The sequence below is a fragment of the Perna viridis genome, chromosome 7 (genome assembly GCF_037379345.1).
Source record: "Perna viridis isolate PV_CMFRI_1.1 ecotype Kerala chromosome 7, ASM3737934v1, whole genome shotgun sequence".
In the NCBI taxonomy this organism is placed as follows: Eukaryota; Metazoa; Mollusca; class Bivalvia; order Mytilida; family Mytilidae; genus Perna; species Perna viridis.
Genome location: NC_142451.1, coordinates 42,038,929 through 42,064,585, shown reverse-complemented (window position 1 = coordinate 42,064,585; position 25,657 = coordinate 42,038,929). Strand labels below are relative to the sequence as shown.

The following is a 25,657-nucleotide window of genomic DNA, read 5'->3' as shown; positions in this document are numbered from 1 at the left end:
ATGGAGAACCCAGATATAATTTAATCCTGTCTAAACCAGACACTTTTTTAAGTCCCTTTACATCAAATTGAATATATTTTGAACCTTGGTAAACCAAACACCTGTCTAAGCTAAACCAATTTTAAAATGAAAAAGGGTTCTGTTTAGACAGATTTTACAGTACTAACTTACTCATTACAAGTACAAAAGGGAGATTATAGAGAATCTGACCTAGAAAAGATTATATTTGATCTGTGAAGAGGCAAGATGGCCAATTGGTTTGAGCATGAGGCTAGTTCTGACATCACTGTGGGCTAGGTTGTAGTAATTATCAAAATTTCTAGCTCAGTGACTTATCAAAACTTAAAGATTTCACAGATATATATATAAAATACAAACATATCACTGATTTCAAGAGTTATGTCCCTTACTCTAGGTCTACCTCCTTAAACACCCAGAGTTCCTACACCATACCACCTAACGTGACCCTGAATAGGCAAACAAAGCCATAAAACACTTCCCCTATTAGTTTTGTGAACTTTAGAAATTTCATATTTTTCATGTGGAAGTTAACACTGCTTTGAATTTCCTAAACTTCAAATTGAATTAATCCTAAAATACAATGAATCAATAACTAGGTTTTTGTCATTAAAGTATAATTTGGGTAAATGGACCTTTTTGTGATTAAGGAAATACATGTACAATGTAATAAGATGTCTGTTTGTACCAGATGTTAGTTTGGTGGTAATATATAAATATACTTCATCTTTATTTGTTCATCAGTGAAAAGCACTTAGATAGCAGTAATCTATACTGTTTTTTTTTCTTTTGTAACATTAAGTTAGCTTTTAGTTCCATTTAGCATGGTATAGGCATAACAAAATTTATTAAACAAATATTAACTTTGAAAGGAGTCTTTAAATGACTAAATTTTATGTCTTTGTTGACTAATTTCTATAAAGAGCCTCTAAACACGAGATGAAAGGATAACAATTTGGATTTTATGTTTACGTATAATGCATTCATATATTAAAGAATCATATTTTCCCTGTGAACAAAGAGTTTAACATTTTACAATGTGAGGGTGCAAAAGTCAGAAAGGAAATACCTTACAAAATTTCCAGTTAGATCTGTGAAGCTGCCACCTTTTGGTCCATATTAGTTGCTAGTAGATCATTATAAGCATAAGAAAAGCTGTCACCATATTTAAAAATAGTTTTTTGGTGAGAAATATGTTGTAAGTTTTGGTATAAAGTATCTAAAAAAAATCTGTTGTGGCTGTCTTGCTGTATGTACGAATAATTTTACAAGTAGTCATATATTACAATTGCTGTGAATTGACATTGGGGGAAAAATATCTGGTTCCTTGCAGCCTCTTTGGTTATGTAATTAGTTTACGTAGTTGTTCATATTTTACAAGTTTGTGCATTGACATGGGGTGACAAATTTCTTGCTCCTTGCAGCCTCTTCTGTGATGTAATTAGTTTACGTTCATGATGAAATCTTCATGTACTTTTAATTCTCCTTTAAAGTACAGAATTCTGCCATCATTTATTTCTTATGGAAATTAATTCAGTAATTTAGGTTACGTCAACACTTGAAACAACCACAAATTTCCTCAAGGTGTGTTGTAGGAGTTTATTGTAACCTTTCTTCAATGTCAATGAGCTTGATTCATGGAAGATAGTGTAAATAAACAAATTTTGTTTATTTAAGTAAAACCAAAATGCATTCAATGAAGTATAGAGCTTCAAGGAAAGTTTCGTTTAAATATAGAGAGAAATTGAATAAGAATAAGCATTTTTTTTTTTGTATGTGAACCACGTAAATGTTTTTGATTGAATTGAGAGAAGTTGGATGTATGTTTTGTTATTCAATCCACAGGTTTAAATTTGCTTCAATTAATGTCTAAAACGAAACCTTTGAGTTCTGTTTCAAACTGTCTAATGCGAGAAAAAATAGAGGTAAGAACATTTTTTCAACAAAGCAGAAGAAAACAATATAGAATGATGAAAAGGGAATGAAATGGGAAGGATATATGTGTATACTGTACATTAAGAAATGGTTGCAATGTAGTCTTTTCAGTCAAAAATATGATTTAACTTTGTACAATTTTGAGAAAATATCACAAATGTTATGTTGAAAATGCCATAATGAAAAGTTTAAATGTTTTGCGATAAAAAGCCTCACAACAATATCTGAATTCATAGTATACTGTATTAACTAATACTGGAAAAGAACAATAAAGATGAAAGATATTTTTGCACTAAAAGAGTTTTGCATAAATATTGGTTTTTATTGTTCAATGTAACAGATATTTCATAAGCTTATGAATGCAATAATAAAACTGATCATCTGAAGTATTCATGCAATGATCTTTCTGTTGTATAGCAAAGCACAAAATCTTGTTTTTTGATGACGATGTCATGAATTTAAAGCTGTATGACACTTGTACAATACTGTGAAAGTACTATTGTTAGTGGGGTACCAATTTTCTTGGTTTTTCATGGAAAGACTAAACCATGAAATTGGATTTATTGCATATTTCCTTTTTGTTGCTTAAAGTGATCAAATATTATATTGCTTAAATGTATTCATGTGAAACTACTTCTATTCATAGGTACCAATTTTGTGTTATAGGGAAAAATGTTCTTCTGTAAAACTACAAAGAAATGGGAAATTTCCCTACAAATGAATGAGAAATTTCCCTTTCGTTGATATCCCTTTTTTGATGGTTTACCAAAACCACGAAAACCATGAAAATTTATACCCCACAAACAATAATGCTTTCATAGTATTTTATTAATTTACAGGAACTGGACTGTATTGTGAATCAGATGATGTCAGTGGCAGAATATCTGGGATGGGATGTTACAGAACTCAAACCAGTAAGTTAATTATGTATAAACAGTGAAACCAGACATTTTTTGAAGTCCCTTCATATCAGTTTAAATGGGTTTTGAACCTGAGTAAACTAAACACCTGTCTAAAGTGAACAAATTCTACTGTCCAAAAAGGGTTCAGTTAGGACATTTCTTACTATACTTGACCTTATATAATGAGGACTGTCGAAGAAATCGTTCATAAATCTGGGTAACTGAGAATTAAAGATAAAATGTCACAGAACTTGATATTTTTATATGTGGTATGAGTCACATTTCAAGAAAGTATTTTTTTATGTGAATTTATGTTAATTTTTTAAATGATATTTTACAATTCCAAATATGCATTTTTGTTTTTAGATTCTGCAAGACATGATGATTGAGATTGATTATGACTCTGACGGGACGGTGTCGTTGGAGGAATGGAAGCGAGGTGGCATGACAACTATTCCTTTATTAGTTCTCTTAGGTTTAGATACAGTATGTTTTTCTATCTGATTAAAACCAAAACATAAACAGATCTTTCATCATACTTGGTCATGACCTGATTTGCATTGCAGATAGAAAAGCTGCACATAACAAAACAGGAAGTAAATTAAATATACACAGTAAAAAAGGATTCAAAATAGTTAAACTTGAATTTATTAATCAATAATTTTTCATGGAATTACCATAGAGTGTTTAATTAAAATCATATTATAATCTTCTAAATGGAAATATTTAAGATAGTGATTATTTCGTGTTTAACAGTTAGTAGTGATCAAAATTATTTTTGTTTTTAAGTTCATATCATGTCAATCCTGCTTTCACATGACTTTCACACTAAATTTTGATGTGAACTGTGAGTTCTTGAGTTGCCTCCCTTCGATTAAAAGTTGAACATTCTTCATTTGTACACTTTTTTCATAAAACTACATTCTTTGAATATAACTGCTTATTTGTTGTAATCTTCTAATATTTTTTTTTTAGAATGTTCAAGATGATGGTACCCATGTGTGGCGGTTGAAACATTTTGGAAAGCCAGCTTATTGTAACTTGTGTAGAAATATGTTGATGGGATTAGGCAAACAGGGGTTGTGTTGTACATGTAAGTATGATCTGCAATTTGCCAAGTTTTCAAATTTAACAGTGTAAATTTAAAAAAAATTCTGATTCAAGATAAATTACCATGTTTATTGCACTGCTTTAATTTCACAAAGAATAATCAAGGGATCCACCAAGATTTTAGAATTAATCAAAGAATTCATTCCAAGGATAAACACTAGCCAGGAAAAATAGACACGCACAACAAAGAACATAAAATGACAAAAAAAAAACAACACGTACAATATAATGAAAGTAATTGAACAATCCCATCACCACTAAAAACCGGGTCAAGTGCACCGATATGGTAAGTGTCCACTGCTTTTCTGGAAACACCTGCTGATTAGCTCATAAATATCACTAAAGAACTGAAATTGATGGATGAAGCTTACAACCAAATGAAAAAAGGTGTTGTTAAATATTACTCTGATTCAAGTCAGAATTGTTTATGGCATTTTTTGTAAGTCTGCATTGTTGTAGTTCTTATACTGCAACACAGGAACTAAAATAAAGAAATTCTGTAGTATGAAAACCCATAATTATACCCCCGCTTCCAAGAAGAAGGGGTTATATCATTTTAGCTGTGGCTTTCATTCCATCTGTAACCAGAACTTTCCTTAGATTTTCTCAGGAACAACTGACCATAGCCACTTGATTTTAACCTGAAGTTAGACCTTAAGTGTACAACATTGTGGTAACTTCATAACAGTGTAACTCTCAAATTATACCTAGCAATAAGCCTAGTGATGTTTCCTAGAACAGACATTACTGTGTCTCTTCTATTGACTAAAAATACTGACTATATGACACTGTGTGAATTAAAAATCATATTCAGTTGCTTTTTGGTGTTTATATATGTGAGGAAATTATTTTTTTGGCTTCTGAACATATTGATGTCCATTAACACAATGCTTGGTTGCTTTAAGTAAAAATTAAGAATAACTTTCAGGTGAAAACATATCTTGTAGGTATTTTTGCAGGAACTTTACTTTTAATTCCTGTATTTATATTTCAGTTTGTAAATATACTGTCCATGAGAGATGTGTACAAAGGGCTCCTGCCAGTTGTATCACAACATATGTAAAATCTAAAAAAACTTCACAGGTTAGTTATGTAAAACATATGGGTAATTCTAGGATAGGAACTCATATGGGTAATTCTAGGATAGGAGCTGATATGGGTAATTCTAGGATGGAAACTCATATGGGTAATTCTGGGATGGGAACTGCTTTGGACATCAGCATGTATGTCAGATTTAAAAACAAATTGAATTAAATGAATGTATTGAAATGAGTATGGATACAAAAATGTGTTTTAAGTGTCGATATCACTATTGTCATTTGAATTGATAGAAAGCAGCACTTTGATATAAATTTTAACAATGATTGAGCATACATTCTCTTGTCAAAAGATTATTCCCAGACTCATTATTTTCTAAATGGATGTGCCAACATCTTCAAAATTTATCATGAATCACCTAGACAATCAAATTATATTTAGCATAGAAGTAATGGGAAAATACGAAGCATGGAAATAATTTCATGTATGTCAGTAGTCATTATACAAAATTGTCACTTTTCTGTAACTAGTGGTTTAACTTGCCATCCTTGTTTGCCCACTTTTAATTGAAAGTTAAAAAAAGCATGGAGCTAACAATAAAACCTTATCCATCATATTTACTTGTATTTTACCTTTAAAATCTGGTTAAGAATTCTTATTAACTATTTAACTAAGGGGAGTATGCATTTTTTTTCAATAAACCTTCAACTTAAAATGCTTATTACCAAAAACAAAACTGACAAAACTTATTCAAAGTTTCAATATATATAAATGTTTCTAAGTAATTCACCAAATGTGTATTATTTTGTTGAAAATTGCAACTAAATTGCGAAAATTTCAATAATTTTAAAAGTTGTTACAAAATTAAGCAAAATACACAAAACTTGAAGTATGAAATGAAATTAATTGTATCATTTAGAATTTGTTTATATTTGTAATTAATTCAGTTTTTAATTACAGTTTGTTCTAATACATGTTATTTTCAAATTCAACAAACTTAACTAATATATATTAAACCTGATAGAATCTTTTACCTCTTTACTTTCATCTCAACTATAAATAGTTACAGATAAAATATACAGATATTGATACTGTAAAATAATTTCCGTGTGAAAACAACTGTACGCGTTTTGAAATTTACCAAGCTTGATAATTAACATGGTGTTAATAATATTTAATCTCTTAGCTAAGATTCAACTTTCACTTTTGAAAATGCCTTGCAAGCTTGTTCAAGGTATTTATCATGTTGTTATAAATTGTAATCACAAAGTATAAGAATTGTGTACATTTTGAAGCCTTTTAAAAATCCAAGTATGGCAAACGCACAACTTCAAACACTTCAGTACATCCAGAATAAGGTTAGCCGACAAAGTTTGGTTTTAAGCATTTATTTAATAGAACTTCTAATGATGTTAGTTACTTGTATATTTTAATGATGCTAAAAAGTGCTTAAATGATATAAAAAAATATTTTCAGTGTTGTAACATTCATATCTTATGTTCAACATACTGAAAGCAAATATCGCATATAAATATATGTATGACACCTATAAATGGACAGACCATACAACGTCATGATTCATGAACCCTGTGTCTTTTTTGTTAATACTTGTTAATATATAGATTGATAATTGGGGTAATTAAAAGTGGGCAAACCATGATGAATTAATTGTACTCAAGTTCCCATTAATTAAACATCTAGAAAAACTCTGTCTAGGGGAGATAACTCCGTGTAGAAAATTTGAAAGATGAATAATTATGTTGGGCTAGTACTCATTTTTTTTTTTAAAGTTTACTGCTTAATTATATTGGCAGTTGTATAATATTCCTTAAAACATACACAGATATTTTTTATTCATAAACTTGCCATCATTGTCTCAGTATAATGCCAATTATTGTAAATATTATGAATCGTATTTCAGGTTATGAATCATCACTGGGTGGAAGGAAACTGCCCAGGAAAATGTGATAAATGTAAGAAATCCTTAAAAACCCTAAATGGCATTACTGGTCTACACTGTCGATGGTGTCATGTTACAGTGAGTATGATTAATTTTGGTCATGTGGTGGTAGGAGGTGGTTGTTGGGCTTAGATTTCAAAAATACATTAGAGTGAGGCATTAATAGTCTACACTGTAGATGGTGTGTATTGTTACAGTAAATAATTTTAATCTAGGTTAAAGTTCAGGTTGGTGACTATGTTTTAGGGACATAAAGATGGGTCATCACATCCTGTGGCATGGGGATACAGAGGTAGGTTTGAAGGCTGGGGAGACATTATTGGTATACACTGTTATGAGGGATTAGGTTTTTGAAACATAGAGGAGGATACTTGCTTGGGGTGGTTAGTTGAAAGAGACTTGGCTGGCCTACATTGTAAAGGGGGGAGAGGTAGGATTTTGTTCCTCGAAAAATAACATCAGATAAATTAGAAAGTGGTTCATGTATAGTATGGTTATATGCAAGGCTAGAGATTACTGGTACATGATACAATACATAGATTCATTATTAATGGGGCTTGGATTTTGGGAGGTGAGTTCATGGTGTTTAAGACATGGGAGGTTTAAATAGTCAGAATTGTCTACAGAATAATATAACCAATTAATGCAACTGATTATATTTGACCATGTATGAATTAAGAGCTTGCTACTTGTCTTTTATGGAACCTCTGCTAAGCTTTGTTGTTTCATTGTTTTCATCCTTTCCTCGTCATCATGAACTTGTGGATCGTTACGCTGTATCCATCTGCACCATGAAAACTGATTTATTCAACGAGTCATGGTTTTCCTTTCCTCATTTGTCTACCCTAGACTTGACTTTTTATGAGAAACTCGGCGGGTGTTTCTAGAAAAGCAGAGGATGCTTACCCTACCAGTGCACCTGGTCCATGCTCCCAGTTTTTAGTGGAGTCTGAGTTGCTCATTTGCTTTTGTTACTTTGTATGTATGATTTTTGTTACTTTATGTTCTTTGTTGTGTATGTCTGTTTTTCATGTCTGGTCTTTGTCCCTGGATTATATTCTTTTGATTACTGCTATAACCTTGGTTCCCTTGATTACTCTTTGATTGTAAACTTTTCTTAAAATTTCTAAACTTTTTGGATAAAGCATAAAAAATTTTTCATTTTAACGATGATGTATTAATGGGATAATTAATTGGAAAAAGTCAATTACTATGAGAACACACAGATATAACAGGTGTTCCAAGCAATAATAAAAAATCTGTGTTCCATGAACTATTAAAAAATTTTTAAGTGTTCTTGGCACATGTAATTAGTCACTTTTTTCGGCATATATTTTGTGATCGGCAGATTGAAATTTGTGTTATGAAGTTTTTGCAAGAAAATTCCCAGAATGAAAATACCAAATTTATTTTACAGTATGAATTATCGAACATTTGATAAATCACTGCTGCCTATGCAGTAGTCTTTCTATTGTACATATGTTACATTAACTGTGCATGTCTTCTTGTTCTTCAGTTACATAACAAATGTGCACCATTAGTGAAGCCTGAATGTGATCTTGGTGAATTCCGTGAACACACATTACCTCCCACATGTGTTTGTCCTGCAGTTTTAGTAAGTATTAAAGGAAGATAACTCTTATGTCATGTCCAAGGCGACATAACTCTTTTTCAACCTAGTCCTTAAATGTTTAAACCATTTGTGTAGTAAATAAATGAAGTTCACCACATAAGTTTGCCTCATTACTGCTATTTTTTTTGTAATGGAAAGAAAAAAGAATTTGACACACAAGAATTGGCATAGAATAATTCAGGTGTCGTCTATAGTATACAAAAATGGGAAGGGTTGATATAATTAGCGTTCATATAATGCTGTACAGAATATCTTTTGTATGGAAAATTGCAGTATTCAACATTCTGTGTATTCAGCTAAAAACAATAGCGTGTCAAATTTTCTGGCTTGATATTAGAAATATTGATTTTTAAGAACAATCAAATATATGGATATGTTAAAGTGGTTTTCTTGGTGAACTTTATTTAATGAAACCAGTTTGTCAGTATTCTCAGTAATGCAAAAAATAGGTTGTACCCGAATGCATGTGAAATGGTGAGCTTATGAGCATGATATGGTTGTAAAGTTGTTAATATCAGATCTGTGTAAGAATCAGGCAGGTCTTAATATATCTGAACCTTTTTTATGATTTTTTTTCATTGCAATACATTTAAAACACCTGGAAAACCCACTTGAAAAAAAACCAAACAAACAAAAAAAAAAACAAACAAACAAAAACAAAAATTGACAGTGCTTTGAAAATGAACCAAAGAGAGAAAACTGACACGTTATGTAGAAAATATAACAGCAGTAAGATTTTGCTGTGCTTCACTCAGTTTTTCAAACTTATTACTTTATCCCCTTATTCTGCACTGTAAAAAGTATGACGTGCATATGATGTATTTCAGTAATAAAAAGTCTTTTTTTTTTTTGCAGAAGGACTTGCCTTATTCTTTCTCGGATCTGTAGTTAATTGATTAAAGCCCTAATAAGGTCAAATCTGAAATCAGACAAACACACATGAGGGATTTAAATTCCAAATTTATTGTCTTCAATTTCTAAATGTTTGTTTATACAGAAATTAATGATGGACTTTTGGTATCAATTTTATTTCTATTATTCATGTTACTGGCACATTAGTTTTTTTTGTTGGCAAAAACTTATCTCAAAATTCTGACTGATTCTCCTAGTCAATTTTTTTTGGTGATAAAAGATAAGAAGTTGAAATTCTATCCATGACACTAGATCGGTTATATTTAAGCATTAAAATTTTTAAATACACAGTCATAGTCATTTGTTATTTTTTGGTTATCTCCCTTTGAGTACGAACTTTATCTTGTTGTGACTATATAAAGTTGACTGTTTTCTATTTCATTTTGCACACAGGATAAAATGCCCTGGGAAAAAAAAACACTAGTATTATTAATACGAAAATCACAATTTTGCCCAAAAAAAGCTTAAATGCTAATATTGCTGAATTTTACAGGACACGATTTTGTCTTGATCAGGTGTAGCCCATGTCAAATCAGATACCCAATATTTGTTGACAGCTCTCCATACCCACACATCCCTTAAGTGACATGTTTCACTGAACATAGTACTGTCTAGCATAGAATCCATGTTGTCTGTACTTGTGATTGGCCATTTATGTTTTAGAAATATTCGTGTTGCATTACTTCGTAGCATTAGTTGAACCCATTGAAATGGATGACTGCTTTTTATTGTAAGCATGTTTTGTTGTGTGTCATGCATGATTGATTTTGTTTGTTTGTTTGTTTACAGAGGTATTGGGTAAGTTTATTTACACCATGCTTTTCGCGCTTGCATGATATTTTTGCTAGATCTTTCTGAAAAGTGTCTTTCGATTGAGTACATGACTGGTTCCAATTTCTTATTTTTAACAAGGGGGATGGGGAGGAGGTTAGCATTTTTTTTTTAATATTGAACACAGTATTGGAATGGTTTATTTGCTATTTAGGTAACATCTTAAGTTTTCCATGACTTATTTTCATGAAAATTGTTCTATGTAATTTTTGTTATTGTAAATAAACATTGGTTTATTAATTTTTCTTAAGTGATAATTATTTGTGCAGTTGGAGCAAAAATAGAAAATGAAACTGTTACAAACCCAAGAACAATATTGATTATGATATAATAGAAAAAAGGTAACATGTCCTTTTAATTTAATTTTGGGTTCATCAATTGATGCCATAGTTTCTTGAATAAGTTAAGTGTAAAGTTTTTATAGTAAATGTAATGAGAATAGGAATGGTGAATATGTCAAAGAGATAACAACCCCAATGGGATAAACATATCAGCCCAAGGCAGCCCATTGGTCTTCAAACTCTCACACCACAGGGAAGGCTGCAGCTGGCCCCCGAGACATCATTACATACAGGTGCAGCAAAAGAATTGCCCCCGTATACTCAAGTAACATAAAAATTATATGAAAATTAGAAGGGAATTAGACATTCAGAGACCAGACATTCCAGACTTGGGACAGGGTGGCATGATCACAACCCTCCCCCTTTGGCCACTGTGCAATTAAACACACCTTAAATAATGAAGTATATATGTAACTAGATCTATAGATTAGATTATTGCAATGGGTATTAGGTGATTTGATAAAAGTAAAATTTTTGGTTGAATTAAATTTATTCCTGTGGCTTGCTTCTAATAATCTTGTGTGACCTTATACCCAAAACTTACAATACACAAATAAAAATTTAAACCATGAAAACGATAACTATGATATAGATCAGGCAGCTTTCAGAACTGCTTAAAAGCTCCTTTGTATCACATTTATCAAAGTACCAAGAGTTGTCTTTCTTTGTTTAATTTACTGTCTTTAGATTATTTCTATACACATCACAAAGAAAGTTATTTGGTTAAAGTCCTAGAATTACAGTTTTCCTAAGTTGAGGATAAATCATCGAACAAAATGAATGAGACACTTTTCAGAGAGGAAGCTACCACGAATTTGTTGTTATGCCTGTTTTTATTTTTTGCTTGCCATACCTTTAAATAGATAGCTAATTTTGTCTCTCCTTTTATAGACCCTGTAATATTTTTGGTGACAGAAGTGCAAGAGTTTCACTTGTCTGCTTGTCAACAAAACAACCTGTTCATCCAGCACACCTTTTTATAACCTCAACTCCTTTTAATTTCTTGTTTGAACTTGATATAATTTGGTAGAAATAGTTAATGTGTGAAATTTATATTGTGAGATTGCCATACTTAAAATGAATATATAAATACAAAGAATCTGTAAATATATTGCAATAATTATTTTTAATTTATTCGCTTGTCTAATGTTAGTCTGACCTGTTGTCCAGTTGTCCTAACTGTCCACATAGTACAATATTTTAACTCCAGACTGTTTTTAAAGTTTTAAATAATTTTGTAAAATTTTGTCTTGATGGGAGAAGGAGATCTTTTATTTGGTTCTTTTGTGTTTTTTTATAGGCATGTCTTGATAGACTGATTTCTGTCTGCCTGTCTGTCTGTATGCCTGTCTGTCTGTCTGTCTGTGTGTATGTGTGGCTGTCTACACGTCATAGGATAACTAAAAAGCATTTGAGAATTTCAATCAGTGTTTGTTACACTTGGGAATATAATCTGTTTTTGTTTCAGAGTTATGTAAATTTGAACTCCAAATTCTGGAATAAGGGACATAGCATATGCTATTGCTCAGCTTTTTTTTATTTCAGTGTTACATGTATAAAGTTTTAAGTGCTAAAATACAGAGGTTGGGAAAGCAAGAGGCCATGGGCCGTTTGCCTTTTCTGGTTGGAAATGGCCCTGTTATCTAAAAGAAAATTATATGGTTTCTTAACAAATGGCCCTTCAGATTGTAAATATTTTTGAAAGATAGTGAAAATGGCCCCTTCTCAAAATTTCCTTCCTTACCACTGAAAATAGAGAATTGCACATTACGTGTTTAAGTGGAGCTTCTACATACTTTATTTTGACTGTTCAATGCATCGTGTGCGGTAGAGCTTTTATATACAGTGAAACCTGTCTAAAACAAGACCTGTTTTAGACTTAAATGTTGGTTTGGTTTAGACAGGTGTTAAGTTTATCAAGGTTCAAAATACATTTCAATTAATATTAAGATACTTCAAATGTGTCCAGTTTAGAGAGGTTTGTCAGATTATTCAGGGTTTGATTTAGACAGGTTTCATGGTAACGCCAAAACTAACAATAGGACAGTTACACAAATACATTGATGTCACTTGCTGCTAAATATTTAGTTCTGGTCTTGCAAGTTAGATAGAAAGGAATGGTCAGAACCAAGATTTTTGAATATTAGGAGTTTGGGCTCCCACATATATCTTAAAAAACATATATTAAAAAACCCACAGCTTGATATTTCTGAAAACTTAAAACTGAAAGAACTATTCAAAATCAGTAGAGTGCACACCAAGTGTTTTTTTTTTTTAGATTTGACATCAAAGGGAGTTAAGTGAAGCCTTTGCAATAGTTAAAATATTACAGATAATACTTTTGTGTTTTTATGAATTTAGAAGTTATCTTTGTTTGAAAAGGAATATGAAAGACCATAGGGGAGTTTAAAACAACTAGTATAACAATTTCATGCAAAAAAGGTGTCAAAACGATATGTTTATTTTTTCACTCTTATCAGAATCAGTTAGCTTGTATGGTTCCTTTCAGTTTTGGCATTGAGGATGACTGTCACCCTCTTTTAGAAGCTTTGACATTGAATACTACATTTCTTGACATTATAAAATTTCATAAAAAATCCTTCAAAATAATCCCATGCAGTTCAAATTTTTATGAGAAATACACGTAAAATTTCTCTTTTTAAGAATTGTTTTTCCAAATCAGTAACTGTTGATTTCTGTTAAGGAGTTGTGTTACAGATATATTGCTGCCTATTGTATTAACGTTTCTAGTTACATTCCGCAAACCTAGAAAAAGGACAAATTTTAATGTTGAGTAAATATTCAAATGTACACTCAGTTTGTTTACAAATTGATTGCATATTAATTACTTTTGTTATAAGGTTATTTAAACCGATTGACCATCTATTAAGTTGAAAGGTCTGACAAGTTTATTTAAGACTGACCTCCTGTAACAGATGAAAGAGAAAAATGTGGGTCAAACTAATTTTTCAACAAGTAATGACTCCAATTCTACAATTAATTACTACACTTATGCAAACTATCAATTTATTTTAATGGCCAAAATTTCCAAACACATTACGGTGGCGCATGGAATGCAAAACTTTGGGCTGTGGAGTGGAAACCCGTTATTTATAGCGAAAAGAGAGCGAAATTTACCTCTTCACTTCCAAACTTCTGTCTGACTTTCTGAAAGTTTTACACAAGTTTTTCTCTCAATTGATAATTGATTACAAGGACATGTTTGTTTTGACTAGATAAATCCTTATACAATGCATGTAATTGTTCAGTCTGGTAAAATAAACATTTATCTTAGGTTTGATAACTCCCGTAAGCATCACTTTTTCCTCAGGCTTGTGTAAAATTGATCAGATTTTACCTTCTTAAATTATTTTTTTTTCAGTTTTCTCTTTTCTGCGATAAAGACAAGGTTTCTTAATGAGAGCAATAGTAGAATTACCTACCTGGTCATATAGTTTTGATGAAATGTTATTCTCTGAATCTTTCTGCTTCAATGTTCTCATCCTGTTAGTAGGATGATTATTTAGTTTCATTAGAACTTATGTTAGAACTAGTTTAGTAAGGCCATACTATGATTATTTCTTGATTCTTGGGCCATTTTTTCAATAAAAGCCAATGATGGTTGGAGCGATTTCTTCTACTGTTTTATTAATTTCCCAGAAAAAGTGATGATGTTGCTTCTTACTTTTTTCATAGATAAAAAAAATTAATGAGGAGGTTAATTTTTTTTATTTTATCTATATGGTAATTAAAATGGGTATTTAGTCATCCTTAAAAAAAGATCAAGAAATGAAAATCCCAAATTAGTTTTGGGTTGGCCTCCGTGTTACTTGAGTCAGACATGTTGGTACTTTCCTTTAATGAAATAAAAAAAAAATAAAAGATATTAAAAATTACATACATTATATTAAGAAACATGTACAATTTTCAGTATCAACATGAAATTTGAAAAAAATACCCTTAAATATACCTCAGACCTCTCTCTTCTGTGTTTTATTTCTTTGACTCGTTTTTTTCAGCTTGGCTTTTTTGCATCTTTATACAGGTAATAACACTGGGAATCACGAATCAGGTGCACCCTCTTGTTCCTATTTTTAGGTCACAGCACCACCCTAAATTTAGTACAGATTTTATAACAATATTGTTAATATTATATTACCTTGATATCAGTTACTCCATCTTTGTTCTCTTTTTAGCACATTTTAAGGAAATAAAAATAATGGTTGTGTTGAGGATTTTTTTTTCAACCTGCCTGTTCACGTGTAAACATTTTCCTTACAGTGTAATAAATTAATTTTTTTTTTGGTGAATTATGATTTCTTTGTCATTGCCCTTCAGATATGCATGGGGGACTGGGCCTTTTTTTCAACTTCCCGCAAGAATGCATTCTTTATTTATTTAAATATTAGCATTGTACATGTAATATAAACTTACACGTATGATTCAGTAGCACTACTGGCTGAAGTATTCATAATTTTGTATGAGGGAAAATTAGACTGTAAAAATATTAATTGGACTATTGAGTCCATTTTTCACTGTTTCTTTATAATTTCACCATTTTTGAAACTAATAGCATTTTTAGCACTGAGTTTTGAACATTTTAAAGTTTCAAGTTGCCAAACTGTTCTTAAAATATTTTTTGCCCCTGTAAACAAAGTTGTGGGGTACATATGAATCATTTTTTCAGTATAAAGATTTTATATGAAGCTGTAGGTGTCTGTACATCTGTCTGATGATTTCTAATCAGTTTGAACAGAAAGAACTGTTGATTGGGATGGTATAAACTAAAATATGGAACTTCAGTATGGTGGGTTGTACCAATTGTGCTTCAGTATATTCCTGTTAAGTAGCAGTCTTTCTAAAAAATCAGGCAGGAGGTGATTCATGCATGTCAAATTCAACCAAATTCAGTTTTATTTCTTCTTCTGAAATATGGTAATAGACCACATAAGCAGTCTAAGTTTTTCATTTGGGTTAAGTGCTTTTAGATAAATTTTATATAGATTGTACATAAAATTAGCACTTTGCAAGAGTTATCATTCTTGGTTTGGTTTAATTTGATTGATTTTAGTGGGAGGTTAAAATGTAATTTTCAAAAGCACAGATCTACATGTAAATACAGAAAGGACCATTATTGCACAAAAATATAGCATATGTAGACCAAAACAGTATCATTTGTTGAATGTTTTTTTCTACACCATGAATCACCTTACCATAGGCAGTGCCTGAATTTTATATGGATTGGTACTTAAAAGTATAGTCTGTTTTTTCCAAAAGAAATTATGCAATTAACAGGACTTTGTAATTAACCAAATTTTAAAACAAGTAATTTTGAATGGTTTGGATTAGACTTTAATCTTCTCACATGTGTGAGTCTCATGGTCTCGTGAGTAAGAGGATAGTTATCTTCTAATAGCAAGATCTCTGGGAACTAAGATGCTTTGTCTAACTAGATCGTAGAGCTATTCCTGTCATTCTGTTCACTAAACATGTATAATCTACAAGACAGTTTCATATCATATTGAAGTGAAAGATCAGGTAAATATAGTAATTCTGTAGGTAGAAGTAAAACTTTGAAATAATGAATATTTTTCTTTTAAGGAAAGACAGAGAAATGATGAAAGGAAAGAGAGCAGTAAAAAAGATCTGGAACGGTCAGATTCTACGACATTTGATGGACCGGTAAGTTTGTTAGAAATCGAAACTTGTCTAAATGATTGAATACAACTTTTTGTTGTAATGTCACATACATAATCTTGTTTTGAAGCTAGCAGGATGTCTCCCAGTTGGTTAAAAATGAGGCAAAATGTCAAAATTGTCTCAACTAAACACTAAATTAATAAGTAAAAACAGTCTATTTTAAACATCCTCTAAAATATTTGTTTTTTTTCTATTTCAATGATCTGATTGAGCTTATCGGACTAATGCAAAAAAAGGGTATGTTCAATAGGTCAGATTTTCTTGTCCTGAATGCATGAAATTTCTGCTGTAGGACATTACCACAATAAATCAATCAATCAATATCAATGTATTCTAATCTGTGTTAACTGATTGAAATACAGTTTACTTTTTGAAACAGCTTGAGTGAGTGTAACAGGAGGGTTAATTAACATACATAGCTTGCTGTAAATCGATAGTTGTTGACAAATTATTAATTCCTTACACTTATTTTGTTCTTTTCAGGGATCATTTCAAACATACATAGATTGCTGTAAATCGATAGTTGTTGACAAATTATTAAATTGCTTACACTTATTTTGTTCTTTGCAGGGATCATTTCAAATCACCCCATTACCAGGGACACATCCATTGCTCATATTTATAAATCCAAAAAGTGGCGGAAAACAAGGTGCTAAGTAAGTCGTCTGCTGGTATTTTTTCACAATTTAATTTGATTTGTAATAAGCCTTCTGATTGGTTAGTTATCCTGGGGCATTATAGGTAATTTTGTATGAATTACTGTAACTCTTTACATTGATGTCATTAATGTTGATAATTTCAGTTGTCCACAAATCTGATAACCCTTACTTTGTTTTAGAATACACCAAACATATTCTGGTTGTATTCCTAATTTAGATTAGAATTATTTAGAAATTAAACTTTAGGATCGTTTTTATTGTTTTATGATTTATGAAGCATAAACTATATCATAAATTTCTTTACTTGGTCCGAAATTATCAACTTTGTTTTACGCTACCACCTTTAAGTACTGTTGTACTGAAAGCTGTCTGTACAAACAACCAATATATATTTTTTGTAAGCCAGTTCTTGAGAATAGCTTATGTGAGTTCGTTGAACTTAAGCAGAATATATTATCTCTTTGATATGAGTTGATGGTCTCTGGAATGTGCTTATTGGGCTTAATGCATTTATAGCTAAAAAAGGGGTCATTTAAGAATTACTGGTTCTTTTGAGCTCATGCTATCACCTGTTTTTAAAGCCGTCAAATTGAAACTTTTCATTTTCAGGTTGTTAAGAAAGTTTCAGTATCTGTTAAATCCCCGTCAAGTTTATGATATGTTAAAAGGAGGACCAGTTCAAGGGTAAGTGTAAACCAGTTGTCAATAATTTTACAGAAAATGGGTAGCTTAAAAAATTATTGTAAATATTATGTAGATTTAATGATGTCATAATATGCAAAAGTGCTTTGACTTGCAACACTGATGGTTTTTTTTTCTGTATACTTACTTCAGAATTTGACAAGATTAAAATTTGTAATGCTGAATAATCTTTTCATTCCAAAATCATTAAGAATTGGCAAATTTAAAATTTGCAATGCTGAATAAAAATTCTGGAACTTATTCTTTTCATTCCAAAATCTTTCTTAGTTGTAGAAAACTTGTTAAGTGACATTTTACACCAATACCTGGAAAAATCGCATGAAACAACAAAGCATATTTTGCTACATAGAATAAATAATGTATTCCTTATGCTACCCAATGTAGTAATTTTGTAGTGCTCTTACATACACTGATAACGTTGTTTTTTAAGCTTTAGTGAAGTTTCTTAAGCTAGAGTTTTCAATGTAACTATCATTAAACTTGATTAACTTTCAGACTACAGTTTTTTAAAGACACCCCAGGAGCTAGAATACTGGTGTGTGGAGGGGATGGCACTGTAGGGTGGCTCATTGATGCCATGGGTGAGTTGTGTTCCATTTTAAGTAGGTGCAATCTAGATAAATAAACATATTTTTATGCCCTTCTCCTGGGATAGTTTTACCCTTGTCTGCCCTCAGTCATTCTATCATACCTAATGTTTCAGTGTTCTAGGATTTTTCAAAATTCTAGGTTTCCATGGGAAAACTCTAAATGAAGATTTACTTTCCCACAGTTAAAGTCTGCTTTTTGAACTTTACAAATCCTTTCCTAAGTTCAAATTTCGTTCTCGCTAAATGGAAAGTGGAGCATTAAAAACTACTTTCTCTCACCAAAATTGCACTTGCCCTGGGTGAAGGAGATGTGGAATCCTGGAATACTGGGATTGTATTTGTCAGAAAGGTGACCAGTTTGCATGATATCTGGGTATGATTTGTTAAGACATGTTTTTAGTGAAATCCAGGTATTTACTTGTTTTATCCACAAATATTTAAGTGATGGTATATTTCTAGTTTTAAATTGACAATTTTCTACTCTATGTTACAGATAGATTAAATTATACAGAACGGCCACCAGTGGCAGTGTTACCTCTCGGTACAGGAAATGATCTTGCTAGATGTTTACGATGGGGTGGAGGTAAGTAAATATTGTTCCTAAAGAACATGCCTTCTACAAGTAAACAGCTTTAACTGCCTTGATGATCTATGTGTTGCATGCTTAACTTGCAAGTGGGACATCACTGATTTGATCCCAGCAGAGTCACACCAGAGACTTAAAATTGGAAGTCACTGCTTCTCAGCCAAGCACACAGTGTCTAGGGAATAGAGTGATAATTCAGTTCAGAAAAAGATGGCTATCCTTCCTGTAGGTTGTTGCTTTTGCAGCTACACAGGAAAAATTGCAACACATGTTTTTTCATGTGTTTTTCATATGTTTAGGACCATCTAAAGAATTTTTAACTGATAGCATAGAAGCATTTCAGATATTTTATGTTTTATAGACATACATGTATTTCCACTTTACTGTTCTGGCAGCCTTTAATTTCGATATCTATTCTTTGTCTAATATAAAACCATAAAGCAGTTTCCACCAGATTCGACGTAAATGGCAAATGTGAAAGTCGTCTATTGAATTACAAAATATGACTACTTTTGTATGCTTTTCTTATTTCTATAAATGATTACTCTTATGTCTGTTTTTTTTTTTTAATAGGTTATGAGGGTGAAAGTTTAAACAAAGTTCTATTCCGTGTCTCCCATAGTATACCTATTATGATGGATCGATGGAAGATTGAGTTCAGTAAACCTGAGGAAGGGGAAGATGAGGAGGGAGACCCCATACCTTATAATATTATCAACAATTATTTTTCTATTGGAGTCGTAAGTCATGTATATGTATATATTGTTTAGAATATTAGTAGTGTGAATTCATCTTACAGGTAGATTTAAATACTGCACTGCAAGAATGTCTAATATTGATTGTAATTGGTTTTTAATAATTTGCCGTCATTGGGATGTTACAAAATTATTTTCTTTGTCAGAGTTATCTTACCATGAACTGTTTATTATCAATGCACATCAAGGAAATGATTACTAATTTATCAAAACTTAATGTCTTAAATGTGAAATTACACTGTGAAAGAGTAATCAAAGGAATCATGATTCTAGAGGAAATTAAAAGAATGTAATTCAGGGACGAAGACCAGACATGGAAAACAGACACACACAACAAAGAGCATAAAATAACCAAAATTTACATACAAAGTAACATCAGTAAATGAGGAACTGGGACTACACTAAAAACTGGAAGTTTGGACCAGGTGCACCGGTAGGGTAAGTGTCCTCTGTTATTCTAGAAACACCCTGTTTCTGAGTTGTTTATAAAAAGTGATGCTTTTTTTCCTAACCATATTTCTGTTATTCCTAAATTTAACTGAGACACATGCAGTTAAAAGCATTATACTGTGCCATTAGGAAATGTCTGTTGTTTCAGAGGTTATATTTGTTGTTATACCCTCACTCAACTTGTGGTTAGTATTTTGGAATTGCTTTGTCCTTCTGTTCTTCTATCATTCCAACTAGCTGTCACAATTATCTTGACTCAAAATGGATGAATTAACTTTAAATTTGGAGTGTGGCTTAATGTAGATGAGTCATAAGTTGTAAGAGATTTTTAGTAGTCAGATAATAACTTCCTGTACAAGTTGTAATTCACTCGTACCTCCTGCATGTTCAGGTTGGTTGTATTTGTTTTCTCTCCTACATTTAAAACGATTTGCAAAAAAAAGTAGTGGGAGAAATGTATATATACTACTTAATTTGTAAATATTAGGATTTGAAGAAAAAGCTGTGCAACATCCTTCCACCTTTTAAATGTCATTGATAGTATATTTCATATACTTGTTGATACACTGGCAATACATTTTGACTGCTGTAATAGAACTACTGCAATTTAACTATTTCTGTTTGTTGTAGGATGCTTCCATATGTCATCGATTCCATGTTATGAGAGAAAAACATCCTGAAAAATTTAATAGTAGGTCAGTATAGTATCATCCAATTTAAGTAGCACTCAGGATAAGAATCCTACATATTTTTATTTTTATATTTTGTTTTAAATATAATAGTAAACAGAAATTAACATGTGGCTTTTCATACAACCCCTGTTCTTAGGAGATAAAAATTATACAGAATGTTCTGTAGAATTCAAAATTAAGGGAGGCAACTTGGTAAATGATACTAAAATACAATAGAAACTGTTGGATTTTCAATGTGGGTTATTTCATAAGAGCAGTTAGATTGGAATGAATAATTATACATTTCATCATATAGACGTTTAAAGCAACTTAATAACATAAATAAAAAAATTATGGGGTGTATCACTTATTACAGATTCTGCATGATTTTTACAAAGACTACTACATTACTCTTGATATAATTTCTATGACGTAACTTTTGAGTTGTTTTGGTTCTCTTGTACTTCAAAATGACTTTAAGTGCTATGGTACATCAATCAATATATATTTTCTTTAATACAAGAATACACTGAACATTTATGCTTATTTTATTTTTAGGATGAAAAATAAATTGTGGTATTTTGAATTTGGAACGTCCGAAACTTTATCTGCAACTTGTAAAGCTTTACATGAAAATATTGATATTATGGTGAGTACATTAAATTGTGCATTATAAAATTACATTTTTTTCATAACAGTATATGAACAAAGTGCAATTAAATTTTTCAATATACTGAAAATCCCTGCTTAAACTGTTTGAGAAATATACATTTTATTTTGAGTTTTATTTATTACAATAACTATGGACTCAGATTTTTTTGCAATACCATAGACAAAGGATCAGATATGGTGTAACACAACAAATGCTCCATCATATAACCTTTATAAAAATAGTGAATATTTACGAGGTCATTAAAAGGTCTTCAATAAGTGACAGCACATCTTCAAGTAAGCTCTGAATGGCCCTGACAACAAAAGTAATAATATCCATGCAAGCATTTATATACTACTAAAATTAGCGCAATGAAACAGTGTGAACATGATGAATTTCAGTGATATTATGAAAATATATTCATCTTATGCTTTGGGAGTTGAATATGCTTTTCATGTGAATGAAGTCTTAAATGCAAGCTTTGGTCATTTCTGTCTTAATTTCAGTGTGATGGTGTGTCGTTAGACTTAGCTAATGGTCCCCGGCTAGAGGGCATTGCTGTGCTCAATATTCCTAGTATATATGGTGGTACAAATCTGTGGGGAGATAACCCCAGTCAAAAGAAACGACGGAAAGCTCAAAAAATGGCCAAAAAGGATAAAGACAAAGAATTTTCTACAAGTAGCATGTCTTCTGCAGAATTAGCTATTGCTGTTCAAGGTAGGAGGAGTTGTGTAATGGATTTATTATATTATTTGTAGTTCCTACATTTTCATCTGTTCTCAATAAACACCCAGTTTTAGTCTAAATCTCAAAATCAGATGGTAAAATTCATGTGGCAAGGGTCTAAATCAGTGTGGGTACAAGACCTGGAACCCTCAGTCTTGAATGACATTGACTTCTGTGACCTTCAGTCCATTTGAGGTCTGTTGGTTTTCCTCAAGTGGTTCATTGATTTGAAACTTGAAAAAAGTTCACAACCTTCTACTCTTAGAAGTAAATTTTAACCCCTACGTAAATGATCACATTGCCAAGCTCTTTCTATAACTAAATTGTTTTTTGAACTCTTACAATTTTCTTGAAAGTTTACCTAATGAGGAAGAATCAACCAATTAATGCTCCCAGAATATTCACATGATTAATTTTAAATAACACATTGCTTCTCTTTTTTCAGGCATGGTAAATTTTTTTCATGATAACAATGTACTAAATCCTCTCATCCATTAGCTGTTTCTTTCTTATGTGAAATGCTATTAACAGTGACTTCTTGGGCTTACTGTGTTTTTTTTCTATTATTTATAACCCTCACAAGTCAATGTGGTGGGGGAAGGCTAAGTAATGGTCTGTGTCTGTCTGAAAATCTGCCTGTCCATTTGTCACAGGTAGTTTTTGAGAGCCAATCCTTAGAAACCAATGATAAGATTTTACTCTGGTTGTCTCAAACTGACAATGCTGATTTGACAAACTTTACAAACACTCACCAGTATGGTGTTATGCATATGGTTACTTGTGCCTTCCTTGTTTCTATTTTTAGCTGAAAGCTGAAGCCAAGGTTCAATTCTCTTGAGTGTTGTTCTAATCTTCATACCCCCACATGAAGTGTAGTGGTATTATATGATACCCTCCTAAAGTTGTGTGTCTGTCCCAAGGGTTCGGAAATTTCGACAGCTCATGTCCGACATTTTTCAAACTTCAGTAGACGTTTTTTGCTCAGATTGAAAATAAACTTAAAAAAAATGTTTGTACATAGTCATTTTCAGATAAATATTGGAAAGTGTGTTATTTCATTACATACTCTGTCTTTTACAAAATATCAGAGCGAGTGAATGAGTTCGGTTTCGACTACATGTGGACGTTCTAACATGTTAACAAAACATTGTATCTTCCGGACTTTTTCATCACATAGGCAAACAGCCGAAAACTTCCTGAGTGATGAAAAAAATGTTGACTATTTATTAAAGAAACTCATGAACACATTTTGAATATTGATTTAAATGGTCTGTTGACTTCTCTGTTAAAACGATTCAATTAATGAATTAATAATTACAAACTACGACTGATTTGTAGTTTTAGTTCCATGTGCTTTCATTACCTCTGAAAGATTGGCGGGAAAATGGTGGACTTGATAATCTTATTTTTTCATCAATCAACTAAAAAATGTATGAAGATTCTCCGAGTTACTTCAATTAATTGGTATATGCAATGGGGCTCCATGTGTACCGTTTATTCAATTATGCAATCAGCTAATCAGTTACAGGTAAATCACAGTCACAGGTAGCTGTACATCGGCTATAATTGACACACACCTGTCAATTAATTTCCAATAAACAATTAGGAGACTGGTAGACAGGATGTTTATACACTAATAAAACCACACGGAGTGTAATTTATAAGGGTTGACCATTTTTTATGTCCGATATTGGAAATTGTCATCTGTCATTTGCAAAATTTGTCAGTCAATGACCAGCATTTTTTACTGTTTCCGGATCTATGGTCTGTCCGTCTGTCCATCAGTACATCTATCCATCCCCCAAAGGTTTCCACATGATAACTTGAGAACAGATCAATAAATTATTCTTTTTAAACTTTGCACAGTTGTTTAGTACAGTAAAATACAGGTTATTATTCAATTTTCAGTCAAATAAAAAAATTAGTTTTTAAATTAGGCCATTTAGAACACTTTGCCATCTCCCTTTTTTCACATTACATGTTGGGGTATCACAATTTCAATCAATGCCCTATTTTTTATATAGTAGACCTTCATTTTAATTGTATCAAATTCATTTAAATTCTGAAGATGGAAATATTTGATAAGACCATTCAAAGTTGTTTTCTATGTTCTCAGACTTCTTTTCATGAAAACAACAATTTTTTTAGGGGATGAGGAGACCTCTCTTTAAACATTATTGTTGCCCTAACAATTGGATGGTGGTTTTTACATTGTTCCTTGACAGTACAAAAAAGGATATCAAAGAAGCTTTTTTGTTTTATTTTATTTTATTTTTTTTGTTTACTTGGTGAGAAAAAAACAATAATGAGTCACAATCAAAAGAGACCTGGGAGGGCCAAGGAAATAAGAAATTCTATTTAATTGTTATAATCTCTTTTCATTTTTCATTAATGCTTGATGATTACCGGTAAGCAAGTGGCATTATCCTTAATATTACAGCCGAAAGTAAAGATAAAATGTTATTGCAAAGAGACATTACATTTAATTGTGCAAAAACAAATCCTTGTTATTCAAAAGAGCTGAAAAATATTTAAATTGCGATTGAATGAAAATTTTAGTTTTGTTTTGGACTTCATTATTTTTATAAATCCTTTGAAATTTTAGGAAATGATAATTTAAAAGGATGTGTTCTACACACTTGGGACAAACAACAACTTTATAATGAGGCAAAAAATATAATAATTTCTATGAATGTGATATTTTAATGAGCATTATAGGTGTATTTCTATTGCAATTGGTGATTTTTAATGAAAATGTTTTTTTTTTTTTTCAAAAAGAAATACGTTGTTATGTAAATGAGAGATTATTATGTATAAATGGTTGGAATGTGGTCATATTTTGTAGAAAAAATAAGAAATTCACCTTTCTTCATCAAATAATCAATTGTCATAGCCAAAATTTATTAAGAAAAAATTCTCATATTTTGAGTACCACTTTCCTATTCGACTTTGCCATTATGACAATGAAATATTTGAATTTTACATCTATTACATCTTTATTCTGGGTGGATGGACCACATTAGAGATGGTAGGAGCTAGAAAAATGGGTGGGAAGGCATACCTGTTAACACTCTCCCATTAGCCGGGAGACTCCCACAAAATCAATGAAAAATTATGAGTCTCCCTTATAAAATATGTAAGGTTCATGAGAGATTTTTGGTGAAAAATACTAAATATAATTGGATTATTTACCATCCAAAATTTGCTTTTACTTTAGAAATCTCCCATATGAAACAGTGTCAATAGTGTAGAATCTCACACATGAACCATTCCATAGTTAAACAGGTATGGGAAAGGTGGTAGCAAACTTATTACAATATTTTAACCTTTTATTGAACGATTGTAGAAAGGACAAGCAATTAATACCCCAAAACGATCAGGAGTATGTAGTCCATGTTCTGTAGGCCAGAGCTTGCTGTAACTATGCAGACTTTTTGTATTGCGCTAGATTTCTTACAATTAGGCTTCTGGAACAGGGTTATG

The 25,657-nt window shown here is 31.4% G+C and overlaps 1 protein-coding gene across 7 annotated transcripts in view; it reads left to right on the top strand.

Moving 5' to 3' along the window:
* LOC148612762 (diacylglycerol kinase beta-like) overlaps positions 1 to 25,657 on the top strand; it is a 93,766-nt gene that overhangs the window by 50,993 nt on the left and 17,116 nt on the right. For all 7 annotated transcript variants that reach the window (XM_088594481.1, XM_088594484.1, XM_088594486.1 and 4 more), the window contains 15 exons: positions 2,793 to 2,867; positions 3,222 to 3,341; positions 3,831 to 3,948; positions 4,960 to 5,048; positions 6,925 to 7,041; positions 8,480 to 8,578; positions 16,282 to 16,362; positions 16,951 to 17,036; positions 17,649 to 17,723; positions 18,237 to 18,322; positions 18,825 to 18,914; positions 19,491 to 19,657; positions 20,753 to 20,817; positions 21,352 to 21,442; positions 21,952 to 22,165. In XM_088594481.1, coding sequence (XP_088450607.1) covers positions 2,793 to 2,867; positions 3,222 to 3,341; positions 3,831 to 3,948; positions 4,960 to 5,048; positions 6,925 to 7,041; positions 8,480 to 8,578; positions 16,282 to 16,362; positions 16,951 to 17,036; positions 17,649 to 17,723; positions 18,237 to 18,322; positions 18,825 to 18,914; positions 19,491 to 19,657; positions 20,753 to 20,817; positions 21,352 to 21,442; positions 21,952 to 22,165 — 1,573 coding nt within the window. The remainder of the gene's footprint in view (positions 1 to 2,792; positions 2,868 to 3,221; positions 3,342 to 3,830; positions 3,949 to 4,959; positions 5,049 to 6,924; positions 7,042 to 8,479; positions 8,579 to 16,281; positions 16,363 to 16,950; positions 17,037 to 17,648; positions 17,724 to 18,236; positions 18,323 to 18,824; positions 18,915 to 19,490; positions 19,658 to 20,752; positions 20,818 to 21,351; positions 21,443 to 21,951; positions 22,166 to 25,657) is intronic.